This window comes from Neomonachus schauinslandi, chromosome 6 (assembly GCF_002201575.2).
Source record: "Neomonachus schauinslandi chromosome 6, ASM220157v2, whole genome shotgun sequence".
NCBI classification, from domain to species: domain Eukaryota; kingdom Metazoa; phylum Chordata; class Mammalia; order Carnivora; family Phocidae; genus Neomonachus; species Neomonachus schauinslandi.
Genome location: NC_058408.1, coordinates 45,185,988 through 45,209,770, shown reverse-complemented (window position 1 = coordinate 45,209,770; position 23,783 = coordinate 45,185,988). Strand labels below are relative to the sequence as shown.

The following is a 23,783-nucleotide window of genomic DNA, read 5'->3' as shown; positions in this document are numbered from 1 at the left end:
AGAGCACGAGCGGCAGGGGAGGAGTGGAGGGAGAGAGACGGACTCCGCACTGAGCACAGAGTCCAACGCAGGGCTCAATCCCACGACCCTGAGATCATAACCTGAGCCGAAATCAGGAGTCAGCCACTTAACCTACTGAGCCACCCAGGCGCCCCTCAACCAGCCCTGTTTAAAAGCAGGCTCTAAATTTCAGTCTGTTAGAAGTTCTGAAGTTCCAAAGGTTCGAAAGTTCTCTTAAAGGTAAATAATGTTATTTGCCACACAAACAAGGCTTTAGAGATGAGGTTCTCAAATTAGTCCACACATGCTGATTTATTACATAACTTAAAAGCAAAATAGATGTGCCAAGTTTTCCAACCTGGATCTCTGTATATGCAATTCCCTTTGCCAGGAACATCCTTGCTTCTCCCATCCCACCCCACCTGGCCTTCACTGAGTAACTCCTTTTCATTCTTTAGCTCTCAGGTTCAGTGTTACCCCCTCCAGTAAACCTTTCTTAAGGATTCCCTCTACAGTGTACCAAAGCCATTACTCCCGGCTCTGTATTCCCATGTTAAGTGATAGGTACTTATCAGACTTAAGGTGATCGACTGCTTGTGTGTCTCCTCACATGAAGAAGTCTCTGGAAGCAGAGACCGTGAACGCAGTGCCTGACATACTGTGGCACTCCAAAAATAATTGTCAAAGGAATAGCTATTCAGAATATTGACCCCTGGATGTTCTATAGTACCCAGGGTTACAGAAGAGCCTAAGAGATGGTCACAGTGCTTTTCTGAAAGGACTGTCTGTAACTGCTTCTTGCCACCTTTTCACACATCACCTCTATTACGGATCCTTGATACTTGCCAGGATATCTTCCTAAGGAGGTTTGGAATTAAAGGGGTAAGATAAAGGAACTAACATAGCTTCCTGACTAAAATGAATCAGCTCTCTGTGATCTTACTCATAATAGAAACAACTCAAACCTATTAAAATTCTTTCCTAAAACCTACATTCTCATTTTGTACCACCTTACCTGGATTAAGTTTTCCCTGGAACTTGAATCACTTTCTTGATGCTCATGATGGTTTTTTCCTTTCCACTCATGAACAGCCTGCTTAGACGTGGAACCTGAAAATAAACGTTCACTTTTGTGCCTGGTCAAATTTAATGAAACTTGGGAGCCTTTGAGGCCTTCTTTTTTCTCCTGCTTAGACTTTGACTTGTTGGACTCTAAACTGAAGATATTTTCTTCTACAAGCTTCTGGAGGGTATCATGGGATTTTACTGGGATTTTGAAACTGATCTTCCTTCTTCTAGATTCAAGGGGTTCCTTAATTATCTTGTTGGAATTATAATCCTGAGAAAAATGGATTCTCTTGAATTTCTCTGAAACACATTTTTCAGAACTGTCCCTAAATTTCTTGTGCCTTTCTTTCTTGAGTTCTTTCACCTTCTCCCGCTGAGCGAGTACATGAGGCCATTGTTTTTCACTGGCCTGGGCTTCAGTTTTAGGTTTTACATCTTTGGCCATCTTAGGACTGCTAAGGTTTCTAATTCCACGGTCAGGTTTACTCCTAACATTTGTCAATTTATTATCTTTAAAATCTACACATTTACTTAGGTCTTTTTTAGTTCCATGTGAAGAAGGACTCTGTGAAATAATTTGATTAGCATTTGAATATGATACTTCTTGGAGCTTAACAGGGCCTTGGGATGAAGAATTGATTTTTGGTCTCCTTCCTGGAAGGTCGGTTTCTACATTCAATCTGTAAAGCAGCACAGAAACCCAAGTTACATTGCAATTATTCGTAATTATACATAATATTACACTGTATTATTTCAGTTAGGAAATGACAGAAATGGTCTGATTCAGCTTCATAAAAAATAAGAAATGGCTACATTAAGAAAGAAGTGAAAGAATTACAAATGGTGTTGGCATAACTGGTCTATTCGGACAAAAACCAAATTTACAGCTTTATATAATACCATGCAACATAAATTCCATATAGATTAAATACTTAAGTGCAAAATAATTACCATAATTGCTATGCTTCATATTAATCCCTTAAAAACCATAGGGGTAAAAAGGGAATATTTACCTGATTTCTTAATACAGAGCTTCCTGAACTTAAGAGTGGTGGGAAAAATCACAAAGGAAAATAATAAATGTAAATGACTATTTATAGGGAAGCCTGGCTGGCTCAGTCAGAAGATCACGTGACTCTTGATCCTGGGGTCATGAGTTTGAGCCCTACACTGGGTGTAGAGATAACTTAAATAAAATTTTAAAAATAAATAAATAAATGACTATTTACTTTAAAACTTTAGCATATTAAAAAATAAAATTTTTAGAACTAGGAAATGGTATTTGTTATATATGTGTATATATATATCATGTTATGTTACATATGTGTGTGTATATATATATTATAAGGTTTATTTGCCTTAGTAAATGAAAAGCTCATCAAAAAGGACTGACTCTAGAATAGGACGTAAACAGAAAATTGCTAATGAGAAAAAGGGATTGGCTAATAGATATTTGGGGGAAAAAGTTTGACTTCCCTAGTAATCACAGACATTCTAATTATAACAGCATACCATTTTCTTCTATCAAATTAGCAAAGATTTTAAAATAACATTAAATACTGGCATGGGGTTGAAAAATGGACCCTCTCAGGGTAGAAATGCAAAATGATATGAGTTCCACAAAGGTGGGGCACCTGGGTGGCTCAGGTGGTGAAGTGTCTTGATTTCGGCTCAGGTCACTGATCTCAGGGTGGTGAGATTGAGCCCTGCATCAGGCTCAGCATGGAGCCTGCTTAATTCTCTCTCCCTCCCCTTCTGCCCTTCCCCCCAATTCCCCAGCTTGTACGCACTCTCTCTTTCTCTAAAAAAAAAAAAAAGAGTTCTACAAAGGAATTTGACAAGATAATTAAGAATTCTAAAAATGTTCATATTCTTTGACTTCCTAGTAATTCCCATTTTAGAAATCTATACCAAGGTGAAAAAAATTAAAAATGGACTAAAATCTTTTTTAAAATTTAGGATTATTTATAATAGCACAAAGTAAGGTAACAGGGTAAATTCTAAAATGTTGGAAATGATTAAGAAATATGCCATTCTACCATAATGATAGAATATCATGGTCATTTTTTTTTAATGTTTTTATTTATTTATTCATGAGAGTCAGAGAGAGAGAGAGAGGCAGAGGCAGAGGGAGAAGCAGGCTCCCTGCCTAGCAGGGAGCCCGATGCGGGACTCGATCCCAGGACCCTGGGATCATGACCTGAGCCAAAGGCAGACGCTTAACCATCTGAGCCACCCAGGCGCCCTATCATGGTCATTTTAAATGATGTTTATGAAAGTTTTCAATGATCTAACAAAACATGTTGATATAATATTAAGCAAAAATCAAGCAGGGCACAAACCTGTATATATAATGTGGTCTCAACAATTTAAATAAATACAGTAAAAAGTTTAGAAAGGAATATGCTAAAATGTTAGAAGTAGCAATAGCTAGAGGTGATATTTTCCTGCTTCATAAAAGTAGATATTACTTTGTAGTCAGAAAGAAAGGTGAAAAAATTTCAATGAAACACAATGCATTAATTTATATCAATAAATCCTTGAGTGCCTTCGAAGTGCCTGTCACTCTGCTAGGACCTGGAGAGGCCGTGGAGGACACATCCAATAGAGTACTGACCCAATTAGCTTACAGTCTGGTGGGGGAGAAAGAGACACTAAACAGCTGATTTCTCAAATAATTATATGAGCAAACTATAAACACCTCAGAGTTTTTATAGGGTTTCACCTGAGTCTTCATTGGATTTTATTTTCTTTCCATTATTATTTGTTAGTAAATAATGATAAAACAAAACTTGAAATTTTAATAGGGCTTTGGCTTCTAATAGTATACCACGTTTAAGATGTCAACTATATTAAAGAAAAACCAGGAGAACAACACATAAAACATAATTCAAAAATATTAATGGGACCCTGTAGTTCTCTGAGCATTTTCATATTCTTTTTTTTTTTTTAAGATTTTATTTATTTTTGTGAGAGAACGAACAAGTCGGGGGGGGGGCAGAGGGAGAAGCAGACTCCCCACTGAGCAAGGAGCCCAATGTGGGACTTGATCCAGAACCCTGGGATCATGACCTGAACTGAAGGCAGACACTTAACTGACTGAGCCACTCAGGTGCCCCTTCATATTCCTTTTTATTTGTTCTTCACAGCAACCCTGTGCTGCATGTTTTTTGGTTTTTGGTTTTTTTTAAAGATTTTATTTATTTATTTGAGAGAGAGAGTGAGAGAGAGCATGAGAGGGGAAAGGGTCAGAGGGAGAAGCAGACTCCCCACTGAGTGGGGAGCCTGATGTGGGACTCGATCCCAGGACTCCAGATCACGACCTGAGCTGAAGGCAGTTGCTTAACCGACTGAGCCACGCAGGAGCCCTGTGCTGCATGTTTTATAGCCATCTATGCACCATGGTCTGTAGGGTTGTAATTAATGCAAACTCAATACAATACCTTTTAAAAGACCAACAAAATTAAATCTTAAAACCACCTCTTATCAACTAGTCTTGCAAAATACTAGATTGTGATAAGGCAGTTTTATATTTGCAACCCAAAATACTAAAGTTCTAATATCTTTTTAGATATAAGTTGGACATGGAGCAAATACTTATTTTTTTTAAATACTTATCTTTTATGAATGACAGTATAAAATCAATATTCAGCTGAAGTTGAAACACCATCCTAGATGAACTCTTGTCATATAATAAGTGTGAAATTTTGTCAAAACTTTATTATTATACTTAGACTATGTAAAAATTTAGTAGCCATTTTAAAATATGATATACTTCAGAAACAATTTCTCAACACTATCAGCTGTTAGACTGCTCTGTTGGTCATCATAATGTTCACTCAGGATACTGAATTATATACTTACTTTCAACTTAGCTCAATTAAAGAATAAATTACTTTTTGGCTAATTCTGCCAATAACGGGTCTTGCTCGTGGCAATTTTGCCATCTATCTAATAGTAACTGATGCAAAACCTCTCACCTCTTCAATTCCTGGGCTTAAAAAGATTTGGTCAACAGTGATGATGCAACTTAGTGAAGAAATACCACAAACTGAAAGTGCACTGCTCAGAGAAATGCTTTCTGAATATTTTCAAAAGCATACTTAAGATTGTTGCCCTTAATTTAAGAACCAAAACAGATGAACATAGGGGAAGAAGGAAAAAGATGAAAACAGAGAGGGAGACAAACCAAAGAGACTCTTAACTATAGGAAACAAACTGAGGGTTGCTGGAGGGGAGGTAGGTGGGGGGATGGGATAACTGGGTGATGGGCATTGAGGAGGGCACATGATGTGATGAACACTGGGTGTTATATGCAACTGATGAATCACTGAACTCTACCTCTGAAACTAATAATATAAGTTAATTGATTTTAAATTAAAAAAAAAAAAGATTGTTGCCCTTGCTGATATTTTCATTGCTAATACATCTATATGTACTCAAACCACGGATCGAGAATTGTGGTAATGGAATGATATAAGTGGCTTTCAGGATGACAAAATTCTGATTTTTCATCTGCACCTCAGCTTTCACTGCACACCAATTTTGGAACCATCCCTAGAGCTGAATAGGGAGATTTTTACAGAAGATGCCATATACCATAAAGAAATACTTATAACCTTGAGGCAAATAAGTTTGTTTACTTCTCCAATGAATAAACAACAGCAGCAAATGAATCACATTCTCTGCAGGCAACCAATGGTTGTTAGAAGTTCTGCACTGTTGATACTGATGTTTGCAAAGCACAGTAGGACAGCTTTCTTTTGTCCAAGCAACCTTTTCAGCATATAATAGCTCCTATCCCATATTGTTTAAACACATGACAAAGCAGTTTTAAAATATCTTGTATGCCATATAGTTTGTCTTTGACAAAAGAAAATTTCACTACAAGTTTTATCTAGAGAGCTTACCAATAGCTGAAAGCAAATATTCAGATAGTAACAATAAATCCAAATGCCACGCCTTGTTCACATCACTGACGTCCTTACTCTCAGTAGATATGATGATAACCCACACAATGGCATGGTCATTGATCACACATGGGTTCAGGAATGCAAAAATGCTGCAGTAGGCATTTGACTATTCAGTGTTGCAAGAGATGAAGCCAAATAGCAGATTTGGAATAAATACTGAAGCCAAGGTGCATCCTTGGAATAGTTTAGATCCTATTCTCAAAACAATTCAACAATATTGTTGTTTCTTCTTCCCAAAGACTATGTGGACAAGTCTAGGGGAGTAGTATACATAGATCAGAAGTCTATTCATTCCCTTATTCGTACATATAAAATCAAGGGCTAGAAAATGTGCCCTTAATAAGGCTAAAGGTAACTAGTGAAAAACCACACAGTGTTTTAGAACTTAAAAAAAAAAAATACTAGGATAAAAGGCATTAAAAATCCATTTTTAAAAAGTTTAGAAACTCGGGGCGCCTGGGTGGCTCAGATGGTTAAGCGTCTGCCTTCGGCTCAGGTCATGATCTCAGGGTCCTGGGATCGAGTCCCGCATTGGGCTCCCTGCTCCTTGGGAGCCTGCTTCTCCCTCTGCCTTTCTCTCTCGCTCTCTCATGAATTTAAAAAAAAAAAAAAAAAAGTTTAGAAACTAATAGTCAATGTAATGTGAAATTTATAACAGAATATACTTCAACAGATAATAATATAGGAGCAAAGTATCACAAAGAAAGAGGAGGAGATGATTCAAAAACAAAAACAAAGAAAAACCAAAAGAAAAGCCAGAGGCAGGTTGAATTTTTTGTTTTTAGCAAACATTGACTAAGCTTGTCTGGGAAGCAGAACTTTTATGTATATATTTAATGCCATCTTTATCATTTTCTCATAACTCCTTATTTTTAGAGAAACTATGATCTCATCAACTTTTATCATACGTTACACTTTATATTTATTTACCCCATTAGTGGCAAGAAATGCCTTCACCACAAAGTTCTCTGAAATTTTTATCCAAGAACACAGAAATTAAAGAAAAATAATCCCCACTATTCCTACCATTTTTCTCCAAGTTCTGTAGTTGTAGCCATATCCTATTTAAATAACACAGTTTTAAAACCATAACAATCAATAATCGACATATTCTCTTCACAGGTAATATATAATTTATCTTTATAACATTTTTAAGCCAGCCACATAACTTCTTCTATTATTATTTGTAACAGAGTTATGTATCTTATAAGGGTGTGTCAAAATCAAATCACCAGAGATAAAAATCTGCATTTACTTGAAAGTGTCATTTACATAGCACAGAATTGTGATAGACTTTTTATTTCACTCAACTTTTTATTAAATTTATACTAATATTAAGAAAATTCAATAATCAGGGGCACCTGGGTGACAGTCTGTTAAGTGTCTGCCTTTGGCTCAGGTCATGATCTCGGGGGTCCTGGGATCGCACCCTGAGTCGAGTTGGGCTCCCTGCTCAGCGAGGAGTCTACATCTCCCTCTGCCGCTCCCCCCCCCACCACTGCTTGTGCTCTCTTGCTGTCTCTCTCTCTCAAATAAATAAAATCTTCAAAAAAAATTCAGTAATCATAACCTGTGCTACAGCTAGAAATATTGGCATGAAATCAGTACTAATCAAAGTAAACAAAAAATTTTGCAAATCAAAATATTTAGTCTCACAATTCTAAGCCCCCCCAAAGTAAAAGATATCAACAAAAAGGAGGAATTTACCTTTTCAGTTCTGGTCTTCTTTTTACATCACAGTACAGAATGTCTGTGTGATCTGATTTCTGAAAGAAAAAAAAAATGTATCATTTAGGAAAGAGAAATTGTGCACTGACATATAGTTAACAGGAGAAAGAGACTGGGAGACAATATATTTTTCCACATCTATGTGTTACTGAATAGACTGACACATTTATTTATTTAATCTTTTTAATAATCCTGAGACAGGTATTATCATCATCCCCATTTTATAGATGAAGTACTCAAGGCTCAAACAGAGAAAAGTATCTTCCTCAATGTTACACAGCAAGTCAGCAGCACAGCCAGGATTGAAACAAGCTCTGTCTACTATCTCTACTCTCCCAGTCTGTCTCTCCATGTGCTCTAAGGATACAGGCGTAGGCACAAAAGAAGAGAGAAATAGGATATAGTTAGTCCCTGTCCTAAAGACTTAAAGAATAGAGAGAAGACGGATATGTACGAATAATCTAATGAAAGGACATACCTAAGTGTCAAAGCAGTAACAATAAGTTGTAAAAGAGTTCAAAACACCAAGCACCAAAGTTGGAACATACTTAGGAAAAAAGATGGACAAAATATATGCTAAAGATTGAATACAGATTAACGAGTAAAAGAAAAAGGTTTTCTCAGCTAAGAAAGCTCAGGCATTCTAAGAAACTGGAGATGACTGGTGTAAATTCAGCAGAGAGAAAATAAACCAGCCTAGTTAGAAGCAGAAGGGCTGTTTTCAGGAAGAAAAAAGAAAACTGGCTAGTTAAGGTGTGACCAAATTTAAGAGGGTCTGGAATGACAGATTAAAAAGTGATTTTTCAACAGACGAGAAATATATTGAAACCTGTGTTTTAAGAAGGTTAATATAGAAACAATAAATTGAAACAGCGGTGTCATTATACAAATACAAAAACAAACAAATCCTTAAAAAACTGAATTCTGCATTCACACAACTTTCACAACTACTTTCTCTTATTACCCCCGACCACGTAGCTATCCCGACATACACCTAACTTCAACTTGAATGTCGTGAGTACTTCACCAACCACCCTAGCTTGCACTAGCTTAATGTCTTTTTAATTATTTGCATGACTCTGGACTTGGTTCTGTTGCTATTAACAATCTGGTGTCCTTGGACAAGTCACTTAACCTCCTGGACCTCAATTTCTGAATCTGAAAGCACAAACACTACATATCTGCCTTGGCTACCTGCAAAAGATATTATAAAGCCAAATATAACCATATATGGGAAAAGACTTAAAAACTCTCTTAATATTTGCAAATGCCATAACAGATAAAGGGCTAATATCCAAGATGTATAAAGAACTTATCAAACTCAACACCCAAAAAACAAATAATCCAGTCAAGATATGGGCAGAAGACATGAACAGACATTTCTCCAAAGAAGACATATAAATGACCAACAGACACCTGAAAAAATGCTCAACATCACTTGGCCTCAAGGAAACAACAAATCAAAGAAAGAAAAAAAAAATGTATCATTTAGGAAATAGAGATTGTGCACTGACATTGTGCAATGAGATATAGTATCTCATTGGTATCTCATTGCACTGAAAATTGTGCAATGAGATACCACCTCACATCAGTCAGAATGGCTAAAATTAACAAGTCAGGAAACAACAAATGTTGGCGAGGATGTGGAGAAAAGGAAACCCTTTTCCCATTTCCCACTGTTGGTGGGAATGCAAGCTGGTGCAGCCACTCTGGAAAACATTATAGAGGTTCCTCAAGAAGTTGAAAACAGAGCTACCCTACCACCCAGCAATTGCACTACTAGGTATCTACCTCAAAGATACAAATGGAGTGACCTGAAGGGGCACCTGCACCCAATGTTCATAGCAGCAATGTCCACAATAGCCAAACTGTGGAGGGAGCCCAGATATCCATCGACAGATGAATGGATAAAGAAGATGTGGTGTGTGTACACACATGTACACACACACACACACACACACACACACAGGAATATTACTCAGCCATCAAAAAGGATGAATATTTACCATTTACATCGACGTAGATGGAACTGAAGGGTATTATGCTGAGTGAAATAAGTCAATCAAAGAAAGACAATTATCATACGGTTTCACTCATACGTGCAATATAAGAAATAGTGCAGAGGATCATAGGGGAAGGGAAGGAAAACTGAATCGGAAGAAATCAGAGAGGGAGACAAACCATGAGAAACTCTTAACTATAGGAAACAAACTGAGGGTTGCTGGAGGGCAGGTGGAATGGGGGATGGGGTAATTGGGTGATGGGCATTATGGAGGGCACGTGATGTGATGAGCATTGGGTGTTATATGCAACTAATGAATTACTGAACTCTACATCTGAAATTAATGATGTACTATATGTTGGCTAACTGAATTAAAAAAAAAAAACCTCTCTTAATTTATATCCATGTTGTCTAACCCCACATGATAGGGTCTACCAGCACAAAGAAATAACTTGATAAATGCTTTTTGGTGAGTAGAAGGAAGGAAGAAACCAAACAGTGGTTTTCTTTCTGTTGGCTATCACAAAGTATAAAAGAAAGAGGGGTGCCTGGGTGGCTCAGTCATTAAGTGTCTGCCTTCGGCTCGGGTCATGGTCCCAGGGTCCTGGGATTGAGCCCTGCATTGGGCTCCCTGCTCGGCGGGAAGCCTGCTTTTCCCTCTCCCACTCCCCCTGCTTATGTTCCCTCTCTCGCTGTATCTCTCTCTGTCAAATAAATTAATTAAATCTTTTTTAAAAAAAAAGATGAGTAGAAAAGTAATGGGGGAATTTATATCATAAACCTTCTAATTACACATTAAAACTTTAATATAAATAATACCTAGAGTTAGTTACAGTATACACTCACCAGTCTTCTCTTCTCTGATGAAACAGACCTTACACAGCAAGCTGAACTAGTAGAACTTGAAGTTTTTTTCTCTGTCCTATCCTAAGAATGGCATTTGGAAAAAAGGAAAGAAAAGCACAAAATAAAGCACAATATAAGACAGTGTTATTTAATCACTGTTATCATAAACTAACATTCTACATTCATAATAAACTTCAAGGGTGGGGGGAAATGTTTAAAGGCACACAAACTTTGGTAAGAGGGAGGGAAACTCAACTAGAAGGAAGACTCAAGTAGAAATCAGAAGATCTAGGCGCTCCTGAATTAGAGATGAGATAGGACACAGGTGCTACAGCAGGTCAGCTGACAGCTCAGATAAAGGCGTTGGGAGGAGGCATCGCCATGGTGGAACTCAGTCTTCTACAAAGCAAAACCATATATCCAGTCATTTCCCAGGGGATCCAAAATTCAGTAGACCCAGGACAAACATATATTTGAGGACTTACCGTGTATCAAAGACATTCTAGACGGTGGGGACAGATTAATGAAAACACAAAAGTCCCTGCCCTCATGGAGGTCAAAATATCGGGCAGGAATTTACAAATAAACAAGTAATATATTTAGTGAGTCAAACAATGTGCTGGAAAAAAATAAAGCAGAGAAAGAGGGCAGGAAGGGCTTGGAGGTGGGCATGGAGGCAGCTGCAATTTTAAACAGGGTAGTCAGGAAAGGCCCCACTGATAAGCTGACATCTGCCTGGAGACCTGAAGAAGTGAAGAAGAAGCCACGTGAATATCTAGGGAAAGAGTTTTCCATTCAAGGGCAAAGCCCCTGAGGCAGGAATGTGCCAGGATTTATTGGTGGAATAGTGGCAAGGAATCACAAAACGGAGAAAGCAATGGGAGAATGAGAAGGCCAGATGGGGAGGGCCAGTTGTTTTCTTGGCCCCAGCTAGGACTTAAGCTGTTACTCTGGGTGAAGTGGGAAACTACCAGAAAGTACTGAGCAGAGGAGTGACATGATCTGACTTACATTTTAATAGGATCATTCTGGGGGCTTGTTGAGAAGAGAACAATGAGAGGCAAAGGTGGAAGCAGGGAGATAAATTTGGAAACTACTGGAACAATCTGGGGAAGCAAGCTGATTGTCTGGATCGTTGTGATAGCAGAGGAGGTAGTCGGACTCTATATTATCAAGAGAAAGCTGATAGAATTTGCTGATAGACTGGATGCAGGTAGGGGATGACAACCAAGATTTTGGCCCAACCAAATGAAAGAATGGAATTGCAATTTCTAAATAGGGTAAATGAAGCCGGGCACTTGAAAGGTTATAGTTTAGGAAGATGAAGAGGAATCAGCAAAGGACATTTCGAAGCAGTCACCAATGTAAAGGAAAATCAGGAGAATATAGTGTCTCAAAAGCTAAGTGAAGAAAATGTTTCAAGGAGAAGGTGCAATTGGCTATGTCAAATACTGCTGATGGGTCAAGTCAGAGGAAGTCTGAAAATTGACCGATGGATTTAGCAACATGGAAACCACTGCTGGCCTTGATGAAAGCATATTTGGAGGAGTGATGGCCTGAAAAAGTCTGATTCAAGTAGGTTAGGAGAGAATCGGAGGCGAACTGCAAACGGCATGCCAATTATTAGTGCCAAATTGGGGAATATATAAATCAAAGACACCATGGTACTGTATGGCCATACTCCAGGGTCCCCTTTCCAATTATCTCTATACTTGGGAGGCCAAATTAGTAATCGGAAAGTTAGTAAGCAAAGAACAAACACCAAAAAGTGTAATGATCCCTAGAATACTTTATCCAGGTCGTCTAAAGGCCTTATGAACTCATCTGCTAGCCCAGAAATCACTTCCATAGGGAATATTCACCTTTGCTAGACTTTAGTCTCTCATTGTGGATGGTATTACAGCATGAACCCTAATTCTGATGATGCACTATGCAGACTATTCAGAGTTTATAATAAAACTAAATGCAGGGGGTGGGGCGCCTGGGTGGCTCAGTCGGTTAAGCATCTGCCTTAGGCTCAAGTCATAAGCCTAAGGGATGGAGCCCCACATCAGGCTTCCGGCTCAGTGGGAGGCCTGCTTCTCCCTCTCCCACTCCCCCTGCTTGTGTTCCCTCTCTCACTGTGTCTCTCTCTGTCAAATAAATAAAAATTTTTTAAAAATATTAAAAAAAATAACTAATTGCAGGGGTTTTTTTTGTTTGTTTTATTACATCAGTCACATTGCACTCTTGCGTCCTGGAGACAACACTCAGCTCAATTAATTGAATATCCTAAATTTCATCTAGTAAAATACTTCTTAAGGCAGTGTGAGCGTGCATTCCCTACCCTTAGCCTCCCCTGCACAGGATAGCCCATTCTGACTGATGAGCATATAATCTTAGTCAATGCTGAGTAAATGACAAAGGCGATGTGCAAAAGGTCTACTGGTGAGTTATTTCTATGTAAAGGAGAATCTGGGGGACCTAGAGTCAAGTCAGGAATGCCTAGGCAAATAACTTACATAAGCCTCAGTTCTGGCATTTGTATAATTGGGATAATAATGGTACCTACCTCATACAGTTGTGAGCAATCAATAAAATAATGCGAGTAAAGAATGGGGGTGGAGAATGGGAAAAACAAATTACTTCTCCTGGGTCAGAAGCGCAAAACAAAACATTTACATATCTCATTTACATATCTCATACACATCTACATAAAACTGAGGTTTTTTTTTTCATTACATAAAAATGAACTGCAAAAAAAAGGTATCTTTGGGTCAGTAAATCAAAATTCTTACTTCTATGTCAAAGTTGGGTGATGCAGTGGTGCCTTTTCTCCGAGACTTCTCTTTTTCGCCACAAGATTCTCTGTTGGACATTTTGTAAAGCTAAAATAAAAAACACATTAGGTGTTTTTGTTTTAACCACCATCACAACAAAATACATTAGAAATTAATCTTCTTTCAGTTATAAAACTGAAAACTTTATAAAAAGACTGGAGTTTTACAAAATGATTTCCATCTTACAACCATTCCCAAGACAACAGGATTCTCTCATTGTTCCACTTTATTTCACTTACAGTCTCCGTCATAATGATCTCTTCCTCTCCTTCAATTTCATCTACCACCTTTTTAGGAATGACCTCTCAAAACTGTGCCTTTAGCCCTGACCTTCTCTCTCCAGCTTCAGATCACCATTTTCAACTGCCTATAGGACTGCTGTATTTTGCCCAACCTATGCCTCAAAATTCTAAGTCTTTATTTTCCTGACACACCCTCCATTCAACTTAGTGTGTAACAGAAGAATCCTGTGCTGGAATCGAAAGGCCAGAGAATGGGAACCTCATCAGGTCTGCTGGGACGGGAAGATATAAAAGGAGTCTAGCAGCAAAGCCCAAAGGAGAGTTTATTGCTGATAGTGACACATATGGAAACTATGAATGTAAGAAAGGCTAGAAAACAGGCAATTGCAAGTACTCATGGTCAATCATGACCACAGTAAGTGAAGTCCTATGAAAGAATGATCAAATCAAACTTTTAGAATGGTTTGATGAATATAAAGAGAAAGAAAATGCTGACAGCTAAGAGAAAATCTAATAATAAAAATTAATTAAAGAATATTTAATATAGGCTTCTAAGAACAATCCTAATTTACCCCAAAATTTTGCTTTGTAAGATAATGTATGGCAACAACTGAATTCACACCTGAGCTTCCAGATTAGTGGAATAATCTTCTTTTCCCCTTCTTCTTCGAAGGATTCTATTCCATGTTGGGGAAAGGTACAATAAAAAATAATAATAATAAATTCCATGAAATGAACTGTTTAGAGGCAATGTACTACTTATGTTAACTTCTACAATTTAAACTGATCCACGTTCATCTTACGTTGTTGCTTTGAATACCAAATAAGGCTAAATTTCAACCTCTCACCCATAAGCCAATTGAAAAAAAAAATCACTGCAGATAGTGGACTATCAGAGGAAAAACACATATACGTTTACCATGACAAATGTTTTATAATAGTGTGAAATTCGTGTTGATTTCATGAAAATCAAAATATCAACTCAAAGGGGAGACTTCCTGAGTTGGCCAGCCTCCAAAGTGGCTCCTGATGATCTCTGCTGCCTGGTAATTACACTCTCAGGCAAGTCCTCTCATACTAAATAGCGCTGGCCTATGACACCAATAGGAACTGCCACATGGCAGTATGTGGCTGGGTCATATAAGACACTGTGGCTTGTGTTTTTCTCTCACTCTAGGGAAAGCCAGCCACCATATCATGAGGACAATCAAGTAGCCCATGGAGCTGCCCACCAGCGAACTGAAGCCCACTGCCAAAAAAGGACTAACTGCCAGGCATGTGAGCGGGCCAGCTTTGAAGCTAATCCTGTAACCCTAATCAAGCCTTTGAGTGGAAGCATCCCTGGCTGATATCTTCACTGCAACCTCCTGAGACTCAGAACCAGGTCCACCCAGAAAGCCACTTCTGAACTCCTGAGGCACAGAAACTGTGAGGTAATGTTTATTGTTGTTTTAAACCACTAAGTTTTAGGATAACTTAGGCAGCAATAGATGAATAATACAGCCACTTAATATAATCTTCAAACTTTGAAGATTCCTTTTTTTAGAATGTCTCAAGACACAGACCATGCTTAAAAATCCTTATTAAAATTCCCATAGAATCCACACGCTAAAATCTAACCATTTTCATCTTCCGGTTTCCAGCTGGTGTTAAATAATGAGACTGATACAGTGAATCAAGCCTTCAATTAACCATCTAGCCTTTTGGAAATAGAAAAAAAATCAATGATGCTTTGATGATGCATAAATATTATTAGCCACTACTCATTCCCGTAAATTATAACGTGTTATTTTCCCATTTTTAATTCACTGTTAAGAGCAGTGAGGCAGTTATACTTTCAGGAAAACTAGTTAAAAGTTGGCGTGGGTTGAGCATGGCACTCTTAGTTTCTGCTGGGGTCCTAATCTCGGGCAGGTGGGATCAGCCCGGCCTCCAACTCAGCGCTTGTCCAGGAGAGTCGGCTTGGGATTCTCTCTCTCTCCTTCTCCCTCTGCCCCACTCCCCCCACTCGCGTGCTCTCTATGTCTTAAAATAAATAAATCTTTTCTTTTTTTAAAGTTGAGGTTGAAGGCATTATGAGGACTTTAGAACTATAACTCACTAGCGAAGGAGGGGGAAAAAGCCTACATGTACACTTCCTAACTACTGGGGGGTTGGGAGGGCTGGGAGGTGGTAACTAATTCTGTTACACTTTCAAAGTGCCAAATAATCACACTTGCTCTCACCTGGGCTCCGAAACAAGCAGGAAATAGACCAATGATATAGGTAGGCATTAAGTATCAGCTTTATGAACCAGGAAAAACCCAGCTGGAAGTGTGAGTCTCCTAAGACTAAAAGGGGCTTCCCTCTCCTTCCCTGCTGCCGATAACATTCGGACCAGTCCCGGGAAGAAAGAGCAGCCAGAAAACTCAAGTTTTCCTGTCTGCGCCAGGGGCATGAATGCGTGAGACTTAAGTTCAAGCAGGCCGGAGAGTAAAGGGAAGAGAAGTACGCGGGCCAGAGGACTCACTGGCAGATGCCGTGTGGAATCTGAATCGCATCAACCAGGTGCCGCAAAGCTCAACACACTCAGAGCTCTGGTTATTAAGTCTAACTATAAGCGTAGGGCGCGCGCACAAACACACCCTCTTCTCTACCCACAGAACTCCTACAACCACAGGGCAGTGCTGATGATAACAGGAATATGTAGGTTAAAGCAAAATAAAGACAAAAGGAGACGTGTTCAGGTCACGGTGTGGATGAGGGTGCGAAAGGAAGCGCAGAGCCCGATTCCAAATCAACCAGACTAGCAGAGAAGCTCCTTAACTGCTCGTAAGCCGCCGCGGCCCAGGGGCTCCGCAGAAAGAAACCAGACTCTCGCTCTGAGCGAGGGGCAACTCCAGAGGCAGAGCCGACCAGAACCACACCCTTCACTGAGCGGACTCAACCCCGGATCCGCCTACAGAGTCGCCCCGCCCAGGCTTGCGGGGCCTCCGGAATCCTCTGACCGGCTGGCCACCCGCTAGGGTACCGGAGGGAGAGAGGTGGGAACCTGCCCAGCAAAACGTCAACCAGCACCCCAGTTACCTTACCAGTGCCCGCAGCGGAGGCGACTCCGGAGGGCCAGACCAAGAAAAAGGGTCCCCCCCCTGGACCCGATGCTCGCTGGGAAATGTAGTCCTGCACTCGGACCCAGACTACTACTCCAACGCTCCGAGTGTTTGTTTAGCTTTGCATTTACTTCCTCCAAGGACTTGGAACTCCGGCTCCGCCCCAGCTGGCGCGCTGCACCCTGGGTATTGTAGTCTTGATTCGCTTCCTTGGTTGACGGCTGGAACGGAGACGCACCGTGGAAGCGGAACTCTCTTACCTCATTGGACGCCGTCCCCATTACGTTGCTGCGCAGGCTGTGGTGCCGTCGTAACGCCTCAGGGAAAGGGAAGCGGACGGGACTGCGAATCGCTGCCTCTGGCTTTTTATTTTTCTGCTGACAGGATTTGGTCACTGGTTCTTCATCTTTTGTCTGTTGCACGCATCCAGCCCTTCCCATTTGCTTTCCCACTCCTTGGATCCAGCCCTCTGGGCATTCACGCCAGTTCTCTCACCCCGCCGTGAGCCCCTCCTGGTCCCCGGGCGGGCCTGGCACGGAGGCGGTAACTATGGAGAATATGGCGGAGGAGGAGCTGCTAACCCAGGAGAAGGAGGAGGTGGAGGTGGCCCAGGTCCAGGTCCCGACCCCGGCCCCGGACTCGGCTCGGGTCCCAGCTCCGGCCCCGGATTCGGCCCCGGCCCCGGACTCGGCTCCGACTCCGGCCTCGGCTCCAGCCCCAGCCCCTGCCCTGGCCCAGGCTCCGGCCCTGTCCCCGTCCCTAGCCTCTGCCCCTGACGAGGCTGAAAGCAGTAAGTGCAGGAGGCCTAGATCTTTCTGCCGCAAAGAAGCGAGAAAGTGCGCCTTGCTGGGGAGTAGGGGAGGCCCTTCTTCACTGGGATGGTTTAATGGGGAAAGGCAGGTTTAGGGATGGGGGGGGAGGAAGGAGGGACCCATGTAGTGGGTAAAGCGGGTACAGAATGGGAGAAGGCACAAACCTCGACATCATGGTGAAGGATTTGTGGAGGCCAGGAGTGCTGCAGATAAAAGGAAATAATGAGGTTGAGGGCTTCTTCGTTAAAGGGGGTCTTTTTCTGCTACGAAGATAGAAGTTACATTAATTTGGTAGTTTCCCTCTCAACCCCGTCTACCATGGTTCACTAAGTCCTTCAAAATGTGAGATGGTAACCAAGGCAGCCTGTTTAGTGTAGTAGATCCTAGCTGCCAAGATTTAGAAACCATTGCTATCAACTAGTTTTTATGCTCGATATACACAAATAGATGGGTTTTTCTTATTATTTAATTTTCTTTAGCAGCTTGCTTCCAAAAAGAATTTGAGGCTGATAAGTAGTTTAAGAAAAGGTCGACTGAATTATGGATGTCTTCCCTCAGTCATAAATACCAATTGAGTTTTGCACTCCCTTCCATCAGAAGTGGACTGTTGAAAATTAATAGCCCGTGTTGTGCTAATGTATGTGCTTGCATGTTTTCTAAGTGGTGATTTATTGGACCATAAAGAGAAACACTTAAGAATCTTCTGAACACTTTTAAGTGTAAAGTCTAAGAAAGTTTTTTTTAAAAAATTACTTTGTGGTCCATAAATTGACCCTTATGCTCTTTCTAAATTATAACAGAGTAAATTAATTCATTTTCTTTCCTACTTCTAGGACAGTTGCGAATTTAATATTTATACAACACTTGGGTAGTTGTAGTCTAATAGAGTTACTTTGAAGTTTTAAAGCCTTAAAGCCACATAAAAATTGTTATAGTAGATTAAAGAGTAGAGCTGACTGGATCTCAGTTTACTCATCTGTAAATTATGGGGAAATTAATTAAATGATTTAAGTCCTTTTCAAAAAAAAAAAGTAGAGCTGATCACAGAAAAGACAAAGAAGGCGTGCCTTAGGTATGCCTCTCCTCATATAAGATCCGAGCTAGTAGTTGCAAAATAAGGACAATCGTTTCTTCACCCACAACTGGGGGGGGCAGGGGGAGGCGGTGGTACACTCTCCTGAGTAAGTAGCCTCCCTTCCTCATCTCTAGATTGAATTTGTTTATATTAATCAGAATTGGTTCAGCAACTTTAGGGAATGCGTGCTTTCTCTACCTCCCCACTAGCAAGAATGTTAAACATAGTTTGGGAAGATACATATTCCACAATTTAAAGTATGTAATTTGAAGAATGTATGATGTTTGAGAAACCTGAAAAATGCATTACTGGGGCAAATATGTAATGATTGAGAAATCCAAAATGCATTAGAAATATGTATTAATCACATTTTTAAAAATTATTTTTATGTGGTCTAGTTAGTCCTTTGAAATCAGTCCTAACTAGGCAAGATGAAGATGGCATATCTGAAATAGAACTGAAAAATGAGGGAAAAGTATCAGAAGTTGTAAAAGAACCTCCTAGCATCTTGGATTCATCTGATTTAACAAGAGGTTTGCCTATTGACTTTGGGATTATTAGCATGTTACAAAAAGTTTGAGTGATATAAGTACAGATTGTCTGATATCTACTGTCTTGAAACAGAAGGTGATTTGAGAGGTGTACATACATAGGCATATCATGAATCTTTAGACAGATCTTTGAGAGTTTTAATAGTGGACCACAGGATTTTCATTGTTCTCTTCTAACTTACCAGGGCCATCTCTTATTTTGTACAACTTAGAATGATCTCAGTAAGCACAGGCTTATATAGTACTATATAATTTCACATAAACAGAACTTTGAACTTTGGAAGCCAAAAGCCTTTATGATTGCAAATTCACAGGATTGATTTGTACACATGGATTCGTTGCCTGAATCTTGCGGTCTCACCTAGCAATTAAGTTTTTGCTCATAAGGGAAAAGTTTTGCCTATTATAGAAATTACATCTTATTATAAAGTCATTTGAACAATACCTGGTATGACGAACGATAAGATTTGTTGCTCTTTGTTTTTCTCATTTAAAAATGAGGTAAAAATTTGTCTTTTAATAAATTTCAGCAGTAATGTCTGGTAGTGCTGAATTCCAAAATTATTGACTCCGTGTGCTACTGCATCCAAAAAGACCAATGATTTTTTAAAATTATTTAACAAGCCATAGTGCCTGCTGTGTGCAAGATACTGTACTAGGCATTTAACCATTACAAAAATGAGGAAGTCATATCCCCTGCCGCTTACTGTTTATTTGTGGGGGAAACAAACAAGGACACAAATTATATAGAAGGGTGAAAAAAAGGAACTGGGAGTGAAGCTTGGAAAGGAATAGGCAGGAAGGTAGCAATACCAAGAACAGAATTTAAAAGGTTTTTAAGGTTCTAAACTGTATAACCTACCTGAATAATGAGTACTAGAGAGCCTTATGGTTTACCATTATCTCCTCTCTGGTTGGGGATCTTTTCCTGCCAATTTTCAGCTCCTAGTCTTCTTGTATTTGTATATTCAAGCTCCTACTTTGTAAACATTACTTTCCTTTGGGTTATGGATATTCAGGTCTCTCCTTAAAAGGAAAGAAAAAGCACCACCTATCTCCTTTTTTATACTGCCACACTTTTTGAAATAATATATGTGATTTTCTATACTTTATTTCTTCTTCCAATCCCATTTGTATTCTGGAACACCTCACTGAACCTTTTTTCTTTTTTTTTGTTTTTTTTAAAGATTTTATTTACTTATTTGACAGAGAGACACAGAGAGAGGGAACACAAGCAGGGGGAGTGGGAGAGGGAGAAGCAGGCTTCCTGCTGAGCAGGGAGCCTGATGTGGGGCTCTATCCCAGGACCCTGGGATCATGACCTGAGCCTAAGGCAGACGCTTAACCGACTGAGCCACCCAGGCACCCCTGAACCTTTTTTCTTAAAGGTCACCGGAGACCTGCTGAATACTAAATCCAGTAGTTTTCTGTTGATTTGTACAACTATTTGCGATACTTAGTGTTGAACAGTTATCTTTTACATTCTCTTTTTTCTTGGCTTCTGCCTTATCTTGATTCTCCTTGCCATTTATTGTTTTTGAATCTACCCTCCTGATTATTTTTCCTCAGTGTCTCTTATGTTACCTACATCCCTCCATATGTCACTTCTGAATTGTAACCATTTATATTAATCAGTAGTGGGTTCAGTGGCATTAGGGAATGCATCCCCCATGCCCATAATCAAGAATATGTTAAATATACTTTGGAAAGATTTATTCATATATTCCAAAGTTTACAAATATGTCAGAATGTGTAATGTTTGAGAGAGCTAAAAATATGTTACTGGGACTGGATTTTGGCCTTTTTCTTCTCTTTTTTTTCACAATGTTTTTTTCCTTAGGCTTTCTTCAACTCCTAGTTTCACCTACCGTGTATTTATGATTTATATCCCTCCTGACTCCGAAAACAACTCAACTGCATACTGAACTTGAGGATGAGTATGAGTAGTACATCAAACACACTATGTCAAAAACTAAATTCCTTTTTCTCCTTTCCTCTTCTTTTCTGCCAAAAATGTTTTCCTCTTCCTTTATTGGTTAATGGTACCATTATTCTCAACCATATAAACTTGAAATCTTAGAGTCATTCTTGAATGCACTCTTCATTCATGGTTATTTCTCACACCCAAAGTTTTGTTTTTTTTTTTTACCATCTGTTCTGTACCTTTCTATTACTAACTTCTCACCTCAGTTATTTATTTTTGGTTCTACAGCCAGACATAACCTGAAACGCATTCAGATCCTACCATTCACTACCTCAAAAACCTGCAAAGACTTCACATTGCCGGAAGAGGACAGTCCAGACTAACTTACATAGAATTTAAGCCTTTCATGATCTGTACATTTTTGGCTATTTGTTCTTCTGCCACCTCCATTCTCCAGACATACTACATTCTAACCAGGGGTGGGATAGAGGTGGCTGTATTTTTTTTACACCTTATGCTTTTCATGAGATTACTTCAGTTTATAAGGCCAGCCACCAAGTCTCTGCTTATTGAAATTCTATTCATAGTCACAGTCAAATGCCACTTCTTCAGTGAAGACATTCTCAAAGACACTTGTTGAAATTAATTCCTCCTTCCTCTGTATGCCCACATCATATTACTTTACCCCTGGTATTCATTTCATCCTGCATTGTATTACAGTTAGTAGATAACATAACAATATCTCTCCTGCCTGTTGAAAGTTCTTTTTTTTTTCCAAGATTTTATTTATTTATTTGACAGAGACAAAGCAAGAGAAGGAACACAAGCAGGGGGAGTGGGAGAGGGAGAAGCAGGCTTCCCGCTGAGCAGGGAGCCCGATGCAGGGCTCGATCCCAGGACCCTGGGATCATGACCTGAGCCGAAGGCAGATACTTAACGACAGCCATCAGGTGCCCCTCTTGAAAGTTCTTTAAACATAGGAAGTGTGGCTTATGTTTCTTACCTCAGCATTTTGTACAGAGTAAAAACATTTTTTTGTAGAATTATATTGAATAATTAGATAAAACTTTAAAGGTGTGAAGTTACACCGCGGAGTTTGTTCCTCAACTTTTTGCCTTCTGAGGCACGCTTGTCATTTTATAGGCAGAATTGCAGCAGTATTCCCCATCTAGGCACTGGGCACGATGCTACAGGAAATAAAAGTGGAGTATCTGTGACGTGATCAAATAAAAATAGAACTGGAATTCAGATTGTTAACACATAATCTTCTAACTCTTAAAATTTCCTTTCAGAGAGACACATCTCAATCCAAAGGCAGCTTGCTGATCTAGAGAAGTTAGCCTTCGTAGCTGAAGATTTTGACTCTGCCAGTTCATTGAACTCAGATAATCTTGATGCAGGTATTTCCATATTTTTAAGGTTTTTTTTCCCCCTTAATTTCTATTGGCTTTTTATCTTTCAACTCATGAAAATTTGCTGAGAGTAGACTTGTTTATTGCCACTGAACTAGAGCAATAATAAAACTTTCTCATTCAGGAAATTGGTAGCCTTCTACATTCACAGGTGCTGTGGGGACAAGTTGTTTCACAGTTCCTCAAGGAAATTACAATTTCATGGATATATAAGGACTGTGTCTTCTATAAGTTAGGAATTGCATTTAGCTATAAGTAACAGAAATCCAAAAAACAGTGCCTTTAATAACAAGAGGCTTATATTCGGTCATGTAAACGAAGTCCCCAGGTGGGCAATTTAAGGCTGGAACAAGAGTTCCTCATTGTTGTCAGGCCTCAAGCTCCTCCAGCTCCTCTCTTACTGTCTTGCCATCCTTAGTGCTTGAATTCCATCCTCAGTATCACTTCATGGTTTTTTGAAGTAAGCAGAGTATATTGAAAAATTAATTTTGACTCTACTTGCAGTGTGCTATATGTTAAAGATATTTGTTGGATTAAAAATTAAGCGAGTTGCTCATTATTTTTGTATATTTTTATCGTTTTAAACCTGAATTTGAGATTTTAATTTTTTTGTTACTATCAAAGTTTTTATTTGAGATATATTACATTTCTGATTAAATAAGACTTCTATTTTTACAATCCATAATCTTTTCATTAATAAAGAAGGAAGAACTTAGAAATTCACTAATAGGATACGGTGGCTCTAACCATGCTCCCTGGCCCAGAATAGCAGTTATCTGGGATCCCACTTACTCCTTTCACTCCTTCCATTTTTCTTACTCTGCATGTTCACTGTTTTTGTTGCTGCCAGAGCAGGTGCTTACACTGTCTGCCCTGCTCCTGCCACTCTGTGAGGGTGACAGGTACTGCCTTCTCCCCTGTCCAAAGTGCTTAGTGATGCTGTCTCTCGCAGGCATTTTGGCTGGAGGGATATCATGTACTTTATCACTTTCTCATTTTGTCTGTTCCCAGTGGCAACAAAGATATCAGCTAGCCCCAGAGAGCAGCGTTTAGGGTAAAAAAAATCAATCACTGACCATGTGCTGATTATTAACTACTACCTGTTGAGGCAGAGGTGACTCTCCCTAATGTTAACATAGACATTATCTGAGAAGTGTGTGTGTTGGGTGGGGAGAGTCCCCTGCTACTTCTTTTGTAGCTAAATCGAGGCATTAATAGTCTATTCTGTGTTTTATTGGTTTT

General features: G+C 39.5%; 2 protein-coding genes across 2 annotated transcripts in view; one reads left to right on the top strand and one right to left on the bottom strand.

The window, feature by feature from the left end:
- The window catches only part of SWT1 (SWT1 RNA endoribonuclease homolog), a 95,753-nt gene extending 84,950 nt beyond the window's left edge, over positions 1 to 10,803 (bottom strand). The window contains exons 1-4 of the mRNA XM_021682861.1: positions 10,798 to 10,803; positions 10,618 to 10,698; positions 7,749 to 7,807; positions 1,016 to 1,748 (exon numbers count right to left, since the gene is read on the bottom strand). Coding sequence (XP_021538536.1) covers positions 1,016 to 1,748; positions 7,749 to 7,807; positions 10,618 to 10,698; positions 10,798 to 10,803 — 879 coding nt within the window. The remainder of the gene's footprint in view (positions 1 to 1,015; positions 1,749 to 7,748; positions 7,808 to 10,617; positions 10,699 to 10,797) is intronic.
- A 6,513-nt stretch (positions 10,804 to 17,316) lies between these two features.
- Positions 17,317 to 23,783, top strand: part of TRMT1L (tRNA methyltransferase 1 like) — a 53,891-nt gene continuing 47,424 nt past the window's right edge. The window contains exons 1-2 of the mRNA XM_021682588.2: positions 17,317 to 17,557; positions 22,422 to 22,529. Coding sequence (XP_021538263.1) covers positions 17,317 to 17,557; positions 22,422 to 22,529 — 349 coding nt within the window. The remainder of the gene's footprint in view (positions 17,558 to 22,421; positions 22,530 to 23,783) is intronic.